The following is a 22575-nucleotide window of genomic DNA, read 5'->3' as shown; positions in this document are numbered from 1 at the left end:
TTTTTCCAGATCTACTACTTTTTTAAATTTTTACTGCGAGTTAAATTAAGATCTGAGGGAAACGAGCTACAGTTTCCCCTTAAACATTTTGTCCCCTCCCAAAGTAACTGAGGGGGATGTGGCTGTATCTGTATTAAACAATAAAAATGTCAACTTTGCTGAAATTTGTGTCAAAAAAGCCTTATTCTGCAGCAATGCTCCATCTTCTGGTAGGTACCTTTCTGCTTAGAGCTGTCAAGTAAGGTACTATAGAGGACAGCTCCATAGTCAGAAATGACAACGGGGAGCAGCTTGGTTGTCTGAATACACCCGTTTATATAGGTTGTCACATATGTAGTCTATCCGTGAAAATGTATTATGTCTTGAAGAAAAAAAAAGTAGCATCTTTGACAGTCAAATTCCTTAGATGTCAGGTGTCTAAAATATTAGCAGCAAATGAGATCACCAGAGGCCTGACCAGCTTGAGAGTGAGATGAAACATGAGACCTATCTGAGAATTACATACGTGATTAAGATCTCCTCCCACAACAAGTTGGTATTCTGAAAGTCTTAAAAATAGAACTAAGGACAATAGAATCAGGTAAGTTTGGACAGTAGATTGAGGCGAAACACATCTTAGTGTGATTTATAACCGTAGTTACAAATACAAAATGTCCTGCATCGTCATTATCAGAACCCACAATCTGAACACGTAGTTTTCTATCAAATAATATGAAAACCCCTTTGATTTTGTTAGTGGCTGAGGACTGAGCAACACATTTATAGTACCTGTTTTGGAATCTATATATAGACAATCTTTTTGCGTCCGATGTATTCTAAGCATTTGGTACACTTGATAGCAGAGTTCAAACCATGGGAATTTAACGACATTACGGTGAGCTCACGGTTCATTTAAAACCTTAGTCCTATAATATTTATGGATGTGTGTATGACAAAATAAACAAGAAATTCAATTTAAAAAACACCTACTTCAATATAGACGAAAAAATATATTTGTGCACCATTATATATATTTGAACAAACTCAGGTTTTTAACAATAATAGAAACAGTAACCACCCACAAGAGAGGAAGTCTATAGCGTCAACTGCTCTCTTTGGCTGGTAGGAACTCAAATTTGCTAACATCATGAGGTTCCCAAACAGCGACACACATCCCATGTCCAGTGCCATTCTGTCAGCCACTTGTTTTTATCCAACATGACATGAATACGTGGCAAAATTACTTTTCACAGAACACGTTCATACCAAGCTGAGTGCTCTGAAAGTCAATCCCCATAATGTTTACCCTACACCAGGACTGCTTTACTGACGACTAAATATTTTAGCCAGCTACAGTTTGCAGCCTGAACCCAATAATTATCCAGCCAGCTAACCTAGCCAGCCAGCGACCATGTGCCAGCCAGCTAACCTAGCCAGCTAGCCAACTCAGCAAGCGAACCACGAGCCAGCAAGCGAACCACGAGCCAGCCAGCTAGGAGAGCCACGTGCCAGCAAGCTAACCTAGCCAGCTAACCAACTCAGCTAGCGAGCCACGTGCCAGCCAACTAACCTAGGCAGCTAGCCAACTCAGCTAGCAAGCCACGTGCCAGTCAGCTAACCTAGCAAGCTAGCCAACTCAGCTAGCAAGCCACGTGCCAGTCAGCTAACCTAGCCAGCCAGCCAACTTAGCTAGCGAACCACGTGCCAGTCAGCTAACCTAGCCAGCCAACTCAGCTAGCGAACCACTTGCCAGCCAGCTAACCTAGCAAGCTAGCCAACTCAGCTAGAGAGCCATGTGCCAGCCAGCTGCATCTTAGCCATATAACCAGCATGCCAACAGCCCTGTTAACAAATCCACCAGGCCCCTCATACCAAATAAACTACATTATGTCACTGAATAACAAATAAACATGGGTGACGTTAGCTAGTTAGCTTAGCATTAGTTGTGTCCATCTTACTAGTTAAGATTACCTTTCATGCGATGGGGTATCCAAGGAAGGAGGGGGGCCGTGGTTATCTGTTTCTTTAATTTGCCATGGGGAGAATCTGGAAGAATTGGGGGGGCGATAAGCAGGGTCCTTCTTTAGTAGTTGCCCTCAACTGCAAGGCATGCCTATGCCTCTTTCACATTATGGAAAATACTGGAGTGTTCCTAAACTCGTTTCCTGATCTTCAGGATGGCTGTGTATATTAGGAACGGGTGAAGTCCTCTTGCTGTCATTTGTCATTGTCGAAGGATTTCCTCTTCAGTTTCATTGTTGTATTCTGGGTAGAGTGCCAGATTGGATCTCCCATGTCTTGGTGGGTTCTCCAGGGCTCTGGTTCACCGCAGAATATCCACTCGGTCCTCATTTGTTAACAGGCAGAATATGAGGGTGCGGGGACGGCTATGGTTATTACTGCCACTGTAGATTCGGTGTGCCCGTTGAATTTCAATCTTCCTCCCTTGTAGCAATGGTATCCATCTTGGTAGATTCTCCTGAAGAAAACCTTTTGGGTCAGAACACTACGTTTTTTTCCCAGGAATAGCCCCAAAAGTAAACCAAGGGCACATCAAACACTTTCAGGTATTTGACCTTTGTGTTCCAGCCAGGCCTGATTTCAACGCCCAGAGAATGTTGAGTTGCTAGTCAATGACATTGGGTTGCCAGATTGGGTTACATTGAGAGACACTGACCTGCAAGTTTCTTCTTGAGCCTCTCAATCTCTTCATTGAGCTTCTTCATCTCCTTGTCTCGGCCCTGGGTGCAGGCACCGCGGCCTGGCCCGTGGAGAGACTGCACAGCCTGAGTGGACTCTGGAGGGGGTCATAGGGGGCAAGAAACACAGGTCAAGGGTCAGAAGTCATGTCCACTTTAAACTGTGGGACACTAAGGGTGTGTATCAAGGTTGTCTGTGTGTGCATGCTGTGTGAGTGTTTCTCCTGGCCTCGCTGGTGTGTGTGTCTACGCATGCGATCTGTGTGTGTGTGTGTTTCTTTTTGCCCTCTCACCCTGCAGCTTGCGACTCAGCTCCTGCTTCTCCTGCTCCAGCCGGCGGATCCTCCTCTCGAAAACCTCAACCCCCAGCTCCCTCTCCTGGTCCCTGGGACCGCCCTCCTGGGAGCCCCCGTCGGACAGTCCGGCCCTGTTGACGCTGCCACAGTCCGAGAAGCAGCTGTCCGTGGTGTAAGTGAAGCCCACGAAGGGCAGGTGCTGGCCAGTGAAGCCTGTGAGCGTAACTGGAGGGCCAATGTCCTGTTGGGTAGGAGAGAGAAAGAAAGAGAAATCGGGTCGAGTCGAACAGCCAAACTGACCAAGGGAAGAGGTAATTAAACTACTGAGGTCGTGGAGGACAAAACCACTTATGGTTTTCATTCTTAACCAGGGACCTGGGACTGTAACTGAGTGTCTTTCGCTGGCCAATCAGTGAAATAGAGTTCATTCACTTTAGCTTGGCAGGCTAGCTCGTTTCCAGTTAGCATTAATTAGCTAGCTCCTTTCCATTTAGTGTTAACGATCTAGCTTGTTTCTAGTTAGCATTAATTAGCTAGCTCTGTTTGAATGTTAAATGACGAGACAGAGGCATTGATGCGAGTAACCAGTCTTGTTCAGTACATTGCAATACATCCGGGTATCTCAAGCACACCGGTAAAACACTGGAGTTGCAGTAATTAACATTTACCACCAGATGGCATCACTGTGCCATCTTACACCCATAACATCTTGCCTTTTATAAAATAGGACAGGAGCTGTCAATTCACTAACAAAACAAACCTAGTAATAATTTCCAACATGAACAGTGTAGGTTCTTTTTGTATTTTTTTCAGGTAACAACTTAACACATTTTGATACTCTTTTCACTTTTATCTCTGTGTCAACAATCCCAAATGGGAAACCTACAGATTAAGTATTTTTGGTGGCTGGGAAAGACGCCCGCAGTGTGAAAAGGCAGGGGGCTTGTCTGCGAGGACTGCGGGTCCCCGAAAAGGCGTGTCACCTGACTGTTTAAGGGGAGTATTGATGGGCGAGGGAACGGCCGACCTGTGATCCCCTGGCTCTTCGCCCAGTCCCTCAGTCCCCATGTGACTTGCTGGGGTTCCGTCTTTCGTCATGCGACCCCTTTGACCATCGGGGTTCTGAGTAGGTGCTGGCTCAGCAATCCGAAGGTAAACCCTGGTACGACGGATCAGTGATCCATTCACTTCGACCAAATAATAGAGCGTGGTGCCACTTTCTGTACAAAGGATCCGAGTCTCCAGAGGCCTGTCCGGTCCCCTGGCAGTGGCTTCATTCGCACCGTTTCAACCACCCTGAGCTCAGGTAAGTCTTTTGCTGATTTGTCGTAGATGAACTTGGAGACCTGTCTTCTGTGACGTAGCTTCACCAGCATGTCTGTCACCACACATGGCTCAAGGAGAGTGCTGGCTACTGGCAGAGCTGCTTTTGGGTGCCGTGGTGATGAAGTGACGTGCTCGAATTCCCATTCTGCAGGAAATTTTCGGAACTCAACTTGGGGTCCATTGTATGAAATTACCCTATCTGGCTGGCCATAGCGGGCAAACTGAGCCTTGCAGCGTTTGATCATTGTCTCTGCTGAGAGGTCGGGGAGGTCAATCTCCCAGAAGCCTGAGTAATGATCGACTACCAGCAGAAAGTCTTTGCCACTGTGCTGGAAGAGATCTAGACTTACTCTCTGCCAGGGGCGCATCGGTAGCTTGTGTGACATCATCGTCTCGCTCTCTGTTGCTCAATGGCATATTCATTGCAGATTGTGCATTTACTGACAGTCTGATTTCACTCTGCATTCCTGGCCAATACAGTGTGTCACGTGCTGGTCTGTGACAGGCCTCACCTCCAATGCGACTCGAGTGCACACGCGCCAACATCTCAGGGCGCAGAGACTGGGGAATAATGACTCTCTGACAATTACTCAGTTTTGAACACTGAGCTCCTCTTTGACTGGCCAATATTCTCTGACGGCTAGAGAAGTTTCTTCCTTGCAGTAAGGCCATCAGAATCAAAGACCTCAATGCCTGGAGTTGCTCGTCCCCGTCTGTGTGCTGTCTGATTTGTATAAGGCGCTGGTCCGTAACATTGAGGTAGTCAGCCTGGTTGATGTGTTCAACATCCACTTGCTCTGTTTGTAAGCAGCACACGGCGTGTTGTTCATGAATGGAGCCGTGTGCGAGTGCCTGATGCAGTAGCCCTGCTGAGCGTGTCACTCACATACATCTCTGGCCCTGGCTTATACACCACCTTGAGGTTGTAGTTTTGTAGGGCCAGTAGCATGCTCTGCAGTCATTTCGGGGCATTCAGTAGAGGCTTGCTGAATATAGCAATAAGGTGCTTGTGATCTGTCTCTGCGGTAATGTTGTCGCGCCCGTACAAGTAGTGGTGGAATTTAAACACAACGCTGTAACACTCCTCTATCTGGGCATAGTTCTGCTCTGTTGGAGTGCCCTAGAGGCGAATGCCACAGGCTGGCCCTCCTGCATGAGGCAACAGCCAAGTCCATACTGGCTTGTGTCACTCTGAATCGTGACAGGTTTTGACACATCGTAGTATCACAGTACAGGTGTCTGGGTGACCAGTTGTTTTATTTCCCTCACCGCTGCGTCATGTTTTGGGAGCCAATGCCAGATGCTGTCCTTGTCCATGAGCCTCCTTAGTGGCTCACACACCTCAGAGAGCCGCGGTAGGAACTTGGCCAGGTAGGTGACATATCCGAAGAAGCGCTGCACTCCCTTCAGATGGGTGGGGCATTTCCAAGACAGCCTTCACTTTTTCAGGATCCGCCTTCAATCCAGTGGAGGACAAGATGTGCCCATGAAAGCGGACCTCTGGCACTTTAAACTGAAGCTTTTTTATGCTTAGCCTTAGCTTGACCTGTCTGCATCTGACCATCAGGGCCAGCAGCTTGGCGTCATGGTCACATTCTGCCTCCTCATCACTGTTCCCACAGCCCACTACGACGATGTCATCTGCTATGGGTTCCACGCCACTGAGTCTCATCAACAGCTCATGCTGTTTCCGCTGATACACCTCTGGAGCCACGGAGACACCAAACGGAAGCTTCAACCACCTCTTCTTGCCCCAGGGTGTCCAAAAGGTGGTCATGTAGCTGCTGGGCTCGTCGAGCTTGCACTGCAGGAAGGCATCTCTGGTGTCCACGAGCGTGAAGATTCTGGCCTTTGGGAGCTTGTAAAGAACACCCTCCAACGTGGGCATAATGTAATGTGAACGCCGCAGAGCCCGGTTGAGGCGTTTAGGATCAATGCATATCCGTAGCTTATCTGGTTTCTTGACGATTACCATATTACTTAACTAGTCTGTAGGCTGACGGGTATGATGTGGCCATCTGCTTCGTGTTTGTTAAGCTGAGCCTTCGTAGCTGCTTTCATGGCCACTGGTACATTGCTGGATTGCTGCGTCCAACTCAAAGTGGACTTCCCCGGGAACTGACTCGACCGGTGCGTTGAAGACATCATGGTACTTGCTTAGGAGTGTCTCCTTGCTCAGGGGCCCAGCCTGGACTTTGTCTAGAATGTTAAGATCAGCTGGGATGGTAAAGTTAATAAGCCCAAGGCGCTCGCATGTAGAACCTGACAGTAATGGCTGTTGACTAGCCTCAACTATTTCAAACTCAAGGGTGTGTTTCTGGCCACGTAAAACACACTGTCACAAACAGGCCTAAAGAGGTCATGAACTGGCCTGAATACAGTTTCAGCTTGGTGCTACTCTGTGTGAGTTTGTCTCTGGGTGCAAGCCTCCTTTTATCTTTAAGGCTCATAACGTTACATGTGGCCCCTGAATCTATCTGGCATTGCTGTGGTTTATTATTAAGTAGCAGAGTGACAAACCACTTTTGTCCTTTTTCCCTCACTGCCCCTATGCACTCGCTAGCATGTACATCCTCTGTGCTGTCGTTCCCTTCATCTGTGTTTGTTTCCATGGAGTGCACGTTACCCTCCTTTCTCTTGCTTTTCATGCAGACCCTTGCGAAGTGATTAGCTGTACCACAGGATTTGCATATTTTTCCATAGGCTGGGCAGTGTTCTTTTCCTCGTCCATGAGAAATGCCACAATATCGGCATGTATTGGGGTTGTCTACAGCAGAGTTGGCTGTAGTATTAGCATTAGCTGTGGCAAAGGGGGATTTCTTTACTGGCTGCCTGAATGTATCATTGACATTGTCCATATGTTGCCTTTCTAGCTCCATGGACCGTATCCGTATATCAGTAAGCTCTGCTGCAGGGCATGTCTCCACTGCCAAGACCAGCATCAGGTCACGTTCTGTCAGCAAACGTCTGCGGGTGCCCTCATCAGTTAGGCCAAGCACAATCTTATCTCTGATGTGTTCATCTCTTAAAGCACCATAAGCTGCCTTTTCCCTTGACAAAGCTGTCAATGGACTCCCCGTTCTCCTGTTTGCAATACCCGAAAACATAACGCTCGTAGATAACGTTCTTTGCTGGCTTAAAGTAATGTTCAAGAGCATCAAGAATAGCTGTAGCGTTACCTTGCTGAGCTGCTGTCAGGTTCAGGTTGTGTTTGTATATACGTGTCGGCATTCAGTTCCCATTGTAGTCCTCAAAGTGGCAGCCACTACCTCATCGTCCTTTTCCACAAGTCCCGTTGCTAGCGCATAGTCCTCTAATTCACCTTTAAAAGTATCCCAGTTCGTGCTCCAATCCCCGCTGAGCTTCATAACGGCGGGAGGGGGAATGTTCGCTGTCATGTCTAACCGGTGCTAACAACACTGAAGCTAAAGGCCAATTCCGGTGAAGTTTTACTCAAATAAGCATTTTTTTGGTAAACCAGAACAGGTGACTAATTTGCAGAAAGCAAGGTTAGTTATCCGACACCATGTTTGAATGTTAAATGACTAGATAGAGGCAGTGATGCAGGTAACCAGTCTTGTTCAGTACATTGCAATACATCCGGGTATCTCAAGCACACCAGTAAAACACTAGAGTTGCAGTAATTAACATTTACCACCAGATGGCATCACTGTGCCATCTTACACCCATAACAAGCTAGTTTCCAGTTTGTGTTAACGAGCTAGCTAGTTTCCAGTTTGTGTTAACGAGCTAGCTATTTTCCAGTTTGTGTTAACGGGCTAGCTAGTTTCCAGTTTGTGTTAACGGGCTAGCTAGTTTCCAGTTTGTGTTAACGGGCTAGCTAGTTTCCAGTTTGTGTTAACGGGCTAGCTAGTTTCCAGTTTGTGTTAACGGGCTAGCTAGTTTCCAGTTTGTGTTAACTGGCTAGCTAGTTTCCAGTTTGTGTTAACGGGCTAGCTAGTTTCCAGTTTGTGTTAACGGGCTAGCTAGTTTCCAGTTTGTGTTAACGGGCTAGCTAGGTTCCAGTTTGTGTTAACGGGCTAGCTAGTTTCCAGTTTGTGTTAACGGGCTAGCTAGTTTCCAGTTTGTGTTAACGGGCTAGCTAGTTTCCAGTTTGTGTTAACGGGCTAGCTAGTTTCCAGTTTGTGTTAACGGGCTAGCTTGTTTCCAGTTTGTGTTAACGGGCTAGCTTGTTTCCAGTTTGTGTTAACGGGCTAGCTTGTTTCCAGTTTGTGTTAACGGGCTAGCTTGAGTCTAGGTAGCATTTGCTAGCTATTTTTCTGTTATCATTAACTAGATGGCTTGTTTCCCCAAGTCCACCCACCGGGTTTTTAAGAATATCGTCGTCTACGTCGAAGTTGGAGGTGTCAGATGGCGAGCTGACGTCAGGGATGTAGGGCGCCTCAGTGGAGCGGATGTGATCCCAGTCGATGCCGGCGAAGAAGGGGTGGTCCTTGAAGTCGCCGATACCGTTCTGGCCCAGGCGGCGCTCGCGGCCGCAGATGAGATGCGAGATCAGGTCCTTGGCGTCCTCCGACACATCGCTGATGTTTGAGGGGAACTGGAAACGCTCCTGTGAGAGAGCAGGGAAGAGAGGAATCAGGACTTAAAATCTCCTTTATAGTGTCAATAGCATTCATTACAATAACACTAAACACTCACATATAAACATCTGCAAAAGAAGCAGGAGGGGGATGAAAGAGAGAGGGGGAGCGATGAAGGCGAGTTCAGAGAAAGAGGGAGTAACATAAGGGAGCCTGACCAAATGAGGCACAGGAACGGCAAAAGAAGTAGGACAGCAGTGAGACCTACAAAGAAAAAGTCAGAAAGACAGCAGGAAAAGGGCAAATCCACAGAATTACAGAGATATACATGTATATATGCCTTCACAAAGTATTCAAACCCCTCAACAAATGTTGTGTTACAGCCTGAGCTAAAAATGAATCAAGAAAAAATATATATAAAATCAGCCACCTCCACACAATATCTCATAATGAAAAAGTGAAAACATGTTTAAGAATTGTTTGCTAATTTATTGAGAATGTAATACAGAAATATCTCATTTACATAAATATTCACACCTGAGTCAATACTTTGTAGAAGCACCTTTGGCAGTGATTATAGCTGTGAGTCTTTCGGGGTACGTCTCTCAGAGCTTTCCACACATGGATTGTGCAACATGTATACATTTTTATTGAAAAAATTTTGTTCAAGCTCTGTCAAAATGGTTGTTGATCATTGATAGACAACCATTTTGGCCTGGTGTTTTAGGTTATTGTCCTGCTGAGAGGGGAATTGATTTCTGGTGGAAAAGCAGACAACCAGGTTTACCTGTAGGATTTTGTCTGTGCTTAGCTCCATTCCGTTTCCTTTTCATCCTGAAAAACTCAAATCCTAAACACTAGAATTGCTAAAAAAGAAAACAGCCAATCTGACCATTTTCAATAAAAACCTTGAATCCACCTTCCCTAAATATGTGTATTTTACACTAGCAGTACTAGCAGACAAATATAACAAACTACAAAAACTGATCCTCAAAGCACCATGAAGGTCACAATGACCATATGTATATTTAACAGTAGAACAGCTGGGCCTCGAGGAACACCAATAGCCAACCAGTTTGATAAATAAATGGACCCCCCCTTCGAGCCAATGTCATTTGGTTGTGTTTATGAAGGTGTTAGTAACATTAGAATACGAAATGTAAATACTTGAAAGAACATCATTTCATTAATTTATGTTAATGTAGGCTATACAGTGCATTCGGAAAGTATTCAGACCCCTCGACTTTCCCACATTTTGTAACATTACAGCCTTTTTCTAAAATTGATTAAATGTTTTTCCCCCTTCAATCTACACACAATACCCCATTATGACAAAGCAAAAACAGGTTCAGAAATGTTTGGAAAAATAAGATATACATAACTTATCTAAATAATTATTCAGACCCTTTGAAATGAGACTAGAAATTGAGCTCAGGTGCTTCCTGTTTCCATTGATAATCCATGAGATGTTTCTACAACTTGATTGGAGTCCACCTGTGGTAAATTCAATTGACTGGACATGATTTGGAAAGGCACACATCTATATAAGGTCCCACAGTTGACAGTGCCTGTCAGAGCAAAAACCAAGCCATGAGGTCGAAGGAATTGTCCGTAGAGCTCAGAGACAAGATTGTGTCGAGGCACAGACCTGGGGAAGGGTACCAAAACATTTCTGCAGCATTGAAGGTCCCCAAGAACACAGTGGCCTCCATCATTCCTACATGGAATTAGTATGGAACCACCAAGACTCGTCCTAGAGCTGGCCGCCCAGCCAAACTGAGCCATCGAGGGAGAAGGACCTTGGTCAGGGAGGTGTCCAAGAAGGTGACCAAGAACCCGATGGTCACTCTGACAGAGATCCAGAGTTCCACTGAGATGGGAGAACCTTCCAGAAGGACAACCATCTCTGCAGCACTTCACCAATCAGGCCTTTATGGTAGGGTGACCAGACGGAAGCCACTCCTCAGTAAAAAGGCACATGACAGCCCACTTGGGAGTTTGCCAAAAGGCACCTAAAGGACTCTGACCATGAGAAACAAAATTCCCTGGTCTGATGAAAGCAAGATTGAACTCTTGGCCTGAATGCCGAGCATCACATCTGGAGGAAACCTGGTACCGTCCCTACGGTGAAGCATGGTGGTGGCAACATTATGCTGTGGGGATGTTTTTCAGCAGCGGGGGACTGGCAGACAGGACCGAGGGAAAGGAAAACAGCGCAAAGTACATTGAGATCCTTGATGAAAACCTGCTCGAGAACACTCAGGACCTCAGACTGGGGTGAAGGTTCACCTTCCATCAGGACAATGACTCTAAGCACACAGCCAACACAACACAGTAGTGGCTTCGAGACAAGTCTCTGAATGTCCTTGAGTGGCCCAGCCAAAGCGCGGAATTGAACATGATCGAACATCTCTGGAGAGACTAGAAAATAGCTGTTGCGGCGATGCTCCCCATCCAACCTGAAAGAGCTGGAAGAGTTGAAAGAGAGGAATGGGAGAAACTCTCCAAATAAAGGTGTGCGAAGCTTGTAGAGTCATTCCCAAGAAGACTCAGGGCTGTAGTCACTGCCAAAGGTGCTTCAACAAAGTACTAGTAAAGGGTTCGAATACTTATGTAAATGTGACATTTTGTCATTATGTGGCATTTTGTGTAGATTGATGAGATAAAAAAAAAAAAAAATTTAAATCAATTTTAGAACAAGGCTGTAATGTAACAAAATGTGGAAAAAGTTACGGGGTATGAATACTTTCCAAATGCATTGTACGTAAAACCATCAAAAGACAGCATTTCAAATACAAAATTGGATTTCACTCGTGGAGTGCCGTTGTTTCAACTATGCGCTAAGACAATTTGTACAATTGTTAGACAAAAATAGGTTAATCAGAAACCTTGAAATCTGCTCTTTCTAGTAGGGTATAGCAATCAAAACATCTGGCCTGCATGGACATCTGTAGAACGATATAGACGGAGTGCTATTTGGTAAGCTCCTTGCTTCTTTGTCAATACACGCTATCAATACATTCTCCGCAGGTCATCAGTCTCTCCATTCTCTATTCAACAATTTATAATTGTCACCCATCAGACTATTGTCAATTTAATGTTGTCTTTAGGCCACATCTATTATTATATGTGTGGAATTAGTTTCAATATTGTTTAGGTGTAGTTTGGATGGGCCAGCTGGGTGGGAAACTTGTCTTCCAGTCAGGTTTCTTAGGACTTATTTTAACATAATAAATGCATTTATTTAGCAACATATGATTTATTATGGAATATTTATACAATTGAAATATCAACAGTCAGAATGACCTTCATGGCCATTCTAGCAGTTATGCAATTCTGGCACTCCGCATATGAACAATTACAAGCATGCCCATAACATGATGCATCCGCCACTATGCTTGAAAATATGGAGTGTGGTCCTCAGTAATGTATTCAGGGAAGAATGTTAACTGCATTGTCACATTTTTGAGAGTATTACTTTAGTGCCTTACTGCAAACAGGATGCATGTTTTGGAATATTTTTTATTCTGTACAGGCTCTCTTCTTTTCCCACTGTCAATTAGGTTGGTATTGTGGAGTAACTACAATGCTGTTGATCAAACTGTTTTAAAGTCACCATTGGCCTCATGGTGAAATCCCTGAGCGGTTTCCTTCCTCTCCGGCAACAGTTAGGAAGGATGACTAGATCTTTGTAGTAACTGGGTGTATTGATACACCACAGTGTCATTAATAACTTCACCATGCTCAAAGGGATATCCAATGTCTTCTTTTTTTTTTCTTTTTTTAATATTGACCCATCAACCAATAGGTGCCCTTTATGCAAGGCATTGAAAAACCTCCCTGGTCTTTATGGTTGAATGTGTGTTTGAAATTCACTGCTCGACTGAGGGACCTTACAGATAATTGTATGTGTGGGATACAGAGATGTGGTAGTCATTCAAAAATCATGTTAAACACTATGTTAAACACGGTGAAATACTGTACATTTGGAAGTAAACAATCAATAAATCGTTTAAAAAAAATCATTAATCAAATGTTTGGAATATGTAGCACTTATTGCTGGCCAATAGATTCAGAAAAGGAGGCAGGAAAAGCATATGCGAGTTGCTAGCTGTCACTAAGGCAGTTTGGATGCTAATGACACACACACAAGCTAAATTCACTAGATTGTGGCAAGCTAGTCACTAGGGCCCCCTCACTTTGTCCTGACTCAGAGGTAGGCAACACGCTGGTCCTTAAACACAGATCTAATACCAGATTTCCCTACACATACCTGTGACCCAATTCTCTTGCATGGCATCCTATCCTTGCTTACTTTCCTTGTTTTTAGGAATGGACACAAATGTGTGAAAGCATAGACTTTGAAGGCCCACTTTCCGCTTCACATCACCACATTGTCACAACAAACTAAACTTAAAAAAAATGTCAGCCAGTTTCCAAGTTTACCTCGTGATTCATGATCTTGCCGTAGGTCTCCACCAGTGACTCTGCATAGAAGGGCGTCTCCCCGTAGAGCATTTCATACATACAGACCCCCAGGGACCACCAGTCACACTCTGGGCCATACTTCCCCATGCCGTCCTCCATGGCCTGCAGGATCTCAGGGGAAATGTAGTCCGGAGTGCCAACAGCCACAGACGACTGGACCTAGAATAGGAGAGGATAGAGGGGGGAGAGAGGTAGGGAACTACAAATGAGGGGTGGAATTGAAAGGTTGTCAGAGAAGCACGATTTAACATTGTACTTGTAAAGAGGTCCTGCTGTGATGAAATCAAAGGGGTTTGGGTGTGTATAATGAGACCCTATTTAAGTATTAAAAACCCAGTGTGTGTTTGCTCTGATATATATATATATTCAAATACAATCTGAAAAACCCACTACGGCCTTCAAGCACCTCATCAAGTTTAAACATTTCAATTTTTAGAAACATTTAAAAGAAAATCAAATTTAGTCTGTTACCTGTTGTTTTCAGAGTACGTGTGTAGACCTTACAGTGAACTTACAAGCCCTTATTAACCAACAATGCTTTAAGTTAATATATATTATTTTAAATAAAGTGTTTGGTAAAAAATAGAAAATAAAGTTAACAAATAATTAAACAGCAGCAGCAAAATAACATGCAAGGCTATATACAGGGGGTACCGTACAGAGTCAATGTGGAGGCTATATACAGGGGGTACCGTACAGAGTCAATGTGGAGGTTATATACAGGGGGTACCGGTACAGAGTCAATGTGGAGGCTATATACAGGGGGTACCGGTACAGAGTCAATGTGGAGGTTATATACAGGGGGTACCGTACAGAGTCAATGTGGAGGCTATATACAGGGGGTACCGTACAGAGTCAATGTGGAGGTTATATACAGGGGGTACCGTACAGAGTCAATGTGGAGGTTATATACAGGGGGTACCGTACAGAGTCAATGTGGAGGTTATATACAGGGGGTACCGGTACAGAGTCAATGTGGAGGTTATATACAGGGGGTACCGTACAGAGTCAATGTGGAGGTTATATACAGGGGGTACCGGTACAGAGTCAATGTGGAGGTTATATACAGGGGGTACCGGTACAGAGTCAATGTGGAGACTATATACAGGGGGTACTGGTACAGAGTCAATGTGGAGGCTAAATATACAGGGGGTACCGGTACAGAGTCAATGTGGAGGTTATATACAGGGGGTACCGGTACAGAGTCAATGTGGAGGTTATATACAGGGGGTACCGGTACAGAGTCAATGTGGAGACTATATACAGGGGGTACTGGTACAGAGTCAATGTGGAGGCTATATATAGGGGGTACCGGTACAGAGTCAATGTGGAGACTATATACAGGGGGTACCGGTACAGAGTCAATGTGCAGGGGCACTGGATAATAATGAGACTATATACAGGGGGTACCGGTACAGAGTCAATGTGCAGGGGCACTGGATAATAATGAGACTATATATAGGGGGTACCGGTACAGAGTCAATGTGCAGGGGCACTGGATAATAATGAGACTATATACAGGGGGTACCGGTACAGAGTCAATGTGCAGGGGCACTGGATAATAATGAGACTATATATAGGGGGTACCGGTACAGAGTCAATGTGCAGGGGCACTGGATAATAATGAGACTATATACAGGGGGTACCGGTACAGAGTCAATGTGCAGGGGCACTGGATAATAATGAGACTATATATAGGGGGTACCGGTACAGAGTCAATGTGCAGGGGCACTGGATAATAATGAGACTATATACAGGGGTTACCGGTACAGAGTCAATGTGGAGACTATATACAGGGGGTACCGGTACAGAGTCAATGTGGAGGCTATATATAGGGGGTACCGGTACAGAGTCAATGTGGAGGCTATATATAGGGGGTACCGGTACAGAGTCAATGTGGAGGCTATATATAGGGGGTACCGGTACAGAGTCAATGTGGAGACTATATACAGGGGGTACTGGTACAGAGTCAATGTGGAGGCTATATATAGGGGGTACCGGTACAGAGTCAATGTGGAGACTATATACAGGGGGTACCGGTACAGAGTCAATGTGCAGGGGCACTGGATAATAATGAGACTATATACAGGGGGTACCGGTACAGAGTCAATGTGCAGGGGCACTGGATAATAATGAGACTATATATAGGGGGTACCGGTACAGAGTCAATGTGCAGGGGCACTGGATAATAATGAGACTATATACAGGGGGTACCGGTACAGAGTCAATGTGCAGGGGCACTGGATAATAATGAGACTATATATAGGGGGTACCGGTACAGAGTCAATGTGCAGGGGCACTGGATAATAATGAGACTATATACAGGGGGTACCGGTACAGAGTCAATGTGCAGGGGCACTGGATAATAATGAGACTATATATAGGGGGTACCGGTACAGAGTCAATGTGCAGGGGCACTGGATAATAATGAGACTATATACAGGGGTTACCGGTACAGAGTCAATGTGGAGACTATATACAGGGGGTACCGGTACAGAGTCAATGTGGAGGGGCACTGGATAATAATGAGACTATATACAGGAGGTACCGGTACAGAGTCAATGTGGAGGCTATATACAGGGGGTACCGGTACAGAGTCAATGTGGAGACTATATACAGGGGGTACCGGTACAGAGTCAATGTGGAGACTATATATAGGGGGTACCGGTACAGAGTCAATGTGGAGGCTATATACAGGGGTACCGGTACAGAGTCAATGTGGAGGCTAAATATAGGGGGTACCGGTACAGAGTCAATGTGGAGGCTATATACAGGGGGTACCGGTACAGAGTCAATGTGGAGACTATACACAGGAGGTACCGGTACAGAGTCAATGTGGAGACTATACACAGGAGGTACCGGTACAGAGTCAATGTGGAGACTATACACAGGAGGTACCGGTACAGAGTCAATGTGGAGGCTAAATACAGGGGGTACTGGTACAGAGTCAATGTGGAGGCTAAATACAGGGGGTACTGGTACAGAGTCAATGTGGAGGCTAAATACAGGGGGTACTGGTACAGAGTCAATGTGGAGGCTATATACAGGGAGTACCGGTACAGAGTCAATGTGGAGACTAAATACAGGGGGTACTGGTACAGAGTCAATGTGGAGGCTATATACAGGGGTACCGGTACAGAGTCAATGTGGAGGCTAAATACAGGGGGTACTGGTACAGAGTCAATGTGGAGGCTATATACAGGGAGTACCGGTACAGAGTCAATGTGGAGACTATACACAGGAGGTACCGGTACAGAGTCAATGTGCAGGGGCACCGGTTAGCAATGAGACTATATACAGGGGGTAACGGTACAGAGTCAATGTACAGGGGCACCGGATAATAATGAGACTATATATAGGGGGTACCGGTACAGAGTCAATGTGGAGACTATATACAGGGGGTACCGGTACAGAGTCAATGTGGAGGCTATATACAGGGGGTACCGGTACAGAGTCAATGTGCAGGGGCACCGGTTAGTAATTAGACTATATACAGGGGGACCGGTACAGAGTCAATGTGCAGGGGCACCGGATAATAATGAGACTATATATAGGGGGTACCGGTACAGAGTCAATGTGGAGGCTAAATATAGGGGGTACCGGTACAGAGTCAATGTGGAGGCTATATACAGGGGGTACCGGTACAGAGTCAATGTGGAGACTATACACAGGAGGTACCGGTACAGAGTCAATGTGGAGACTATACACAGGAGGTACCGGTACAGAGTCAATGTGGAGACTATACACAGGAGGTACCGGTACAGAGTCAATGTGGAGGCTAAATACAGGGGGTACTGGTACAGAGTCAATGTGGAGGCTAAATACAGGGGGTACTGGTACAGAGTCAATGTGGAGGCTAAATACAGGGGGTACTGGTACAGAGTCAATGTGGAGGCTATATACAGGGAGTACCGGTACAGAGTCAATGTGGAGGCTATACACAGGAGGTACCGGTACAGAGTCAATGTGCAGGGGCACCGGTTAGCAATGAGACTATATACAGGGGGTAACGGTACAGAGTCAATGTACAGGGGCACCGGATAATAATGAGACTATATATAGGGGGTACCGGTACAGAGTCAATGTGGAGACTATATACAGGGGGTACCGGTACAGAGTCAATGTGGAGGCTATATACAGGGGGTACCGGTACAGAGTCAATGTGCAGGGGCACCGGTTAGTAATTAGACTATATACAGGGGGACCGGTACAGAGTCAATGTGCAGGGGCACCGGATAATAATGAGACTATATATAGGGGGTACCGGTACAGAGTCAATGTGGAGACTATATACAGGGGGTACCGGTACAGAGTCAATGTGGAGGCTATATACAGGGGGTACCGGTACAGAGTCAATGTGCAGGGGCACCGGTTAGTAATTAGACTATATACAGGGGGACCGGTACAGAGTCAATGTGCAGGGGCACCGGTTAGTAATTAGATTATATACAGGGGGTACCGGTACAGAGTCAATGTGGAGGCTATATACAGGGTATTACGGTACAGAGTCAATGTGGAGGCTATATACAGGGGGTACCGGTACAGAGTCAATGTGCAGGGGCACCGGTTAGTAATTAGACTATATACAGGGGGACCGGTACAGAGTCAATGTGCAGGGGCACCGGTTAGCAATGAGACTATATGCAGGGGGTACCGGTACAGAGTCTATGTGCCGGTACATGGAATCTGATCGATTGATTGCTTCTGTGGACAGTTGTCTTTTATACAGGTAACAAGCTGAGATTGGGAGCACTCCCTTTAAGAGTGTGCTCCTAATCTCAGCTCGTTACCTGTATAAAAGACACCTGGGAGCCAGAAATCTATCTGATTGAGAGGGGGTCAAATACTTATTTCCCTCATTATAATGCAAGTCAATTTATACAATTTATGACATGCATTTTTCTGGATTTTTTTGTTATTCTGTCTCACTGTTCAAATAAACCTACCATTAAAATTATAGACGGATCATTTCTTTGTCAGTGGGCAAACATACAAAATCAGCAGGGGATCAAATACTTTTCCCCCTCACTGTATATGTTAATCATAACTATTCACCTCCCCAAAGCCAATACTTTGTATAGCCACCTTTTGCAGCAATTACAGCTGCAAGTCTCTTGGGGTACGTTTCTATAAATTTGGCACATCTAACCACCGGGATTTTTGCCCATTCTTCAAGGCAAAACTGCTCCAGCTCCTTCAAGTTGGATGGGTTCCGCTGGTGTACAGCAATCTTTAAGTCATACCACAGATTCTCAATTGGATTGAGGTCTGGGCTTTGACTAGGCCATTCCAAGACATTTAAATGTTTCCCCTTAAACCCCTCGAGTGTTGCTTTAGCAGTATGCTTAGGGTCATTGTCCTGCTGGAAGGTGAAACTCTATCCCAGACCCAAATCTCTGGAATACTGAAACAGGTTTCCCTCAAGAATGGCCCTGTATTTAGAACCATCCATCATTTCTTAAATTCTGACCAGTTTCCCAGTCCCTGCCGAGGAAAAACATCCCCACAGCATGGCGCTGCCACCACCACCATGCTTCACTGTGGGGATGGTGTTCGGGATGATGAGAAGTGTTGGGTTTGCGCCAGACCTAGTGTTTTCCTAGATGGCCAAAAAGCTCAATTTTAGTCTCATCTGACCAGAGCACCTTCTTCCATATGTTTGTGGAGTCTCCCACGTGCCTTTTGGTGAACACCAAACGTGTGCTTTTTTTTTTTTTTAAGCAATGGCTTTTTTTCTGGCCACTCTTCTGTAAAGCCCAGTTCAGTGGAGTGTACATCTTAAAGTGGTCCTATGGACAGATACGCCAATCTCCGCTGTGGAGCTTTGCAGCTCCTTCAGGGTTATCTTTGGTCTCTTTGTTGCCTCTCTGATTAATGCCCTTCTTGTCTGGTCCGTGAGTCTTGGCAGGTTTGTTGTGGTGCCATATTCTTTCCATTTTTTAATAATGATTTAATGGTGCTCTGTGGGATGTTAAAAGTTTGTGATATTTTTTTAGAACCCAACCCTGATCTGTACTTCTCCACAACTTTGTCCCTGACCTGTTTGGAGAGCTCCTTGGTCTTCATAGTGCCGCTTGCTTGGTGGTGCCCCTTGCTTAGTGGTGTTGCAGACTCTGGGGCCTTTCAGAACAGGTGTATATGTACTGAGATCATGTGACACTTAGATTCATGTGACTTCTGAAGGTAATTGGTTGCACCAGATCTTATTTAGGGGCTTCATAGCAAAGCAGGTGAATACATATGCACACACCACTTTTCAATTTTTTCAATTTTATTGAAAAAAAGTAATTTTTTTCATTTCACCAATTTGGACTATTTTGTGCATGTCCATTACATGAAATCCAAATAAAAATCTATTTAAATTACAAGTTGTAATGCAACAAAATAGGAAAAACTCCCAAGCGGGATGAATACTTTTGCAAGGCACTGTAGTAGGGAATAGGGTGCCATTTGGGATGCAGACCTTCTTTCCATTTTACACCCGCTGAAATTTGAGGGCGCTCGGCATATCACGTCATTTACTTTTCATTTACAGATGCTAGGTTTTTAAGAGGGAGACAAATCTTAATAAAAAATGAAGAGCTTGATTCCTAGACAGATTACGCCACTCCTGAGCTACTTTGATTTTTAATCAAATTTAATGGTAATTTGACATTGCATACACTGCTTGGACTGTCGTTAAGCTTTGTGTAAGAAGTTTAGAGACTAAAGGCATATAGTCAGACCTTCAAGGAAAGATTCACCCATTTTGAATGATATATATTTTGGGGGCTTCTCTGAGCATGTTCTATCGATTCTCCGGGTCATTTCATGTGTATCATGAGCCCTTGTCGAAATACAGCTGGTACGACATAGCATTGTGATAAAGCCACTCTCACGAGACCAGAAGTTAATAGGAAGATTACTTTTAGAACGCAAAAATGTATATCGCATATGTCAGATTTATACTGGCCCATGTCAAAGAGGGAGACTGTATTTTCTTGAATGAGCCATTGATCCTTTTGTTTCTATGTTGTTACATGAAGAAATGTGTCATTTAACAGGAGGGTCCATCACATTTCTCCTATTGCATGGTGCTGCCCAGTGGCTCAGAGAGCAGAATCCTGAGTGGCTTTGTGGGAAATGGAGGAAACTGCAAAGTCAGAGGAAGCTTGGGGAGAGGTTTGAGCATCCTTGGAGGGTATTTTTACCATGCTGAGCGATGCTCCTCAGCTCAGCAACAACAGTGGTGGCACTTTTTCCCCCTAAGGCAGATTCCAACTTTAAACAACACTGATTAAAAATATAATATACACTTACTGGCTAAACCTAAATTGAGCATATTTCTTGTTGTGAGTTAATCAGGTTCTGTGAAAAAGACACTAAGTGAAGCCCCCTATGACACCCAAATCAGATTATATAGCCACCATTACCATTTGAATCGACTAAAACTGGATGATGTTAGCTGCTGTGCAGTCTGTTCCTAGGGAAAACTTCACCCGGAGTGCTGCTGCTGCAGTAGGGTGAAGTTGCCCCTTGACGAAGGGAAGCTGATCCTAGATCTGTTCCTAGGGAAAACTTCACCCGGAGTGCTGCTGCTGCAGTAGGGTGAAGTTGCCCCTTGACGAAGGGAAGCTGATCCTAGATCTGTTCCTAGGGAAAACTTCACCCGGAGTGCTGCTGCTGCACAAGGCTGTTACATTCGAATGTGGCTTCTACTTGTGGTACTAGTTCTCTTTAAGATTGTTCAGGTCCTTGTTGTATGTAAATAATTAGAATCTACTGTAATCTCTAGTCATTGTATTTCTATAGTTGGAAGTATTTACTGTAAGCCACTCCTCATTGACCTGACTAATCTCACGAAATATCACCCTATCCCCTATAGACCCATTTACCGGCCCGTCATGAAAAGTAGCGAGCCCAGTTCATCATCAGAAACCCCTGTTTACCAAGCGCGGGATACAATCACATGCAACTAGATTATCACATATGTCAGAGGAGGATTGATTACCTAGCAAGTTAGCGAGGTAAAATATCCCAAATAGAGCTAGATAAAGCCAGAAGCAGTCAAGCTTGTTTTCATGGTCATCACCCACTCACTTAAGTTTGTCAAGGACTTTAAATGTTAGCTATCATGCTACAGAGCTTTTTGGTACCGGGAACGTGACGCTTTCTTGTAAACAAAAAAGGGCTCTGGTCAAAAGCAGTGTACTGTATATGGAAAAGGATGCCATTTGGGACACAGGGTCAGTCAGTGAGAAAAAAGCCTGAACTTCTGTATATTCAACTGCATTCTACGCTTGTGACGTGTTTTGAAGATGAGGCATAGCCTGTGGGGTTATGTCATTGTCACACGTGTACACGTGACACACACATACAGTAGTAGAAGCATTTTGATTTCCTGTCTATTGGAGCTAAAGGGGCTGGTATGTGTAGAGAAAGAGAGGCTTCAAGTCCTATGTGTCTAGAGAGCTTTACATTGCTCCATGGGCACTGCACTGTAGGTGACCCAGTGCTGCATCCATCCTCCCTCAACCTGGAGCTGTACCCTTCATGTGTCTACCTGTCCATGGCGTACTACTCCGACCGTGCTGACCAGGCCCTGCAAAAACCAGTCCCACGAAGAGCTGAGAAGCTGTATTGTTTCCTAGCAGTGGCTCCCTCTGGAAGCAGTTTGCAGTGCCAGTGCTGTTCAGTGTGTTCTTTTAACCATGCTGTGTGTAGCTCCTCAGCTCGGCATCAAAATCAATGGTGGTGGGGCAGCAAGTGGAGCGGTTTCCACCTGAGGGCAGATTCCAACTTATTGGCTAAACCTGTGTGTCTGACTGACCGTGCCATCCTGCATCATCTTCAGGCAGGAGCCAAAGTCGGCCAGCCGGATGTGGCCGTTCATGTCTAGCAGCACGTTGTCTGGCTTGATATCTCTGGAGGAGGGAGAGAGAGAGGGGTAGAGAGAGAGGGGTAGAGAGAGAGACAGAAATGGTTAGGATTGGCCATGTGCGTCTCCTCTCCACCAATATATAGCCCTGTATATGATTGTGACATTGTCTTAAAGAGCACCTTAAATTGCATCAGATAAAATGTACGGATCAATACACACACACCCTCCCCTCAACATTTCTCTCCCGGGTGGCTATCTGAGCTGAACAGCTCGCCATTGTTTATCCACCGTCCCTCTCTCTCCCGTTCCCCCTCTACTCCCGCACCCTGGCAGTGCCCTCTGTTGTACTAATCCTGGCACCATGCTGGGCACGGCATAAACAC

At 45.2% G+C, this 22575-nt stretch overlaps 1 protein-coding gene across 4 annotated transcripts in view; it reads right to left on the bottom strand.

Moving 5' to 3' along the window:
* Window positions 1-22575, bottom strand: part of LOC115139576 (serine/threonine-protein kinase MRCK beta) — a 142137-nt gene that overhangs the window by 65680 nt on the left and 53882 nt on the right. For all 4 annotated transcript variants that reach the window (XM_029677119.2, XM_029677120.2, XM_029677121.2 and 1 more), the window contains 5 exons: window positions 22142-22235; window positions 13291-13491; window positions 8625-8873; window positions 2972-3215; window positions 2657-2776 (listed from right to left, as the gene is read on the bottom strand). In XM_029677119.2, coding sequence (XP_029532979.1) covers window positions 2657-2776; window positions 2972-3215; window positions 8625-8873; window positions 13291-13491; window positions 22142-22235 — 908 coding nt within the window. The remainder of the gene's footprint in view (window positions 1-2656; window positions 2777-2971; window positions 3216-8624; window positions 8874-13290; window positions 13492-22141; window positions 22236-22575) is intronic.

This window comes from Oncorhynchus nerka, linkage group LG13 (genome assembly GCF_034236695.1).
Source record: "Oncorhynchus nerka isolate Pitt River linkage group LG13, Oner_Uvic_2.0, whole genome shotgun sequence".
Taxonomy (NCBI): Eukaryota; Metazoa; Chordata; class Actinopteri; order Salmoniformes; family Salmonidae; genus Oncorhynchus; species Oncorhynchus nerka.
Note: the sequence above shows the minus strand (reverse complement) of the source record. Positions and strands in the feature narration are given on the sequence as shown.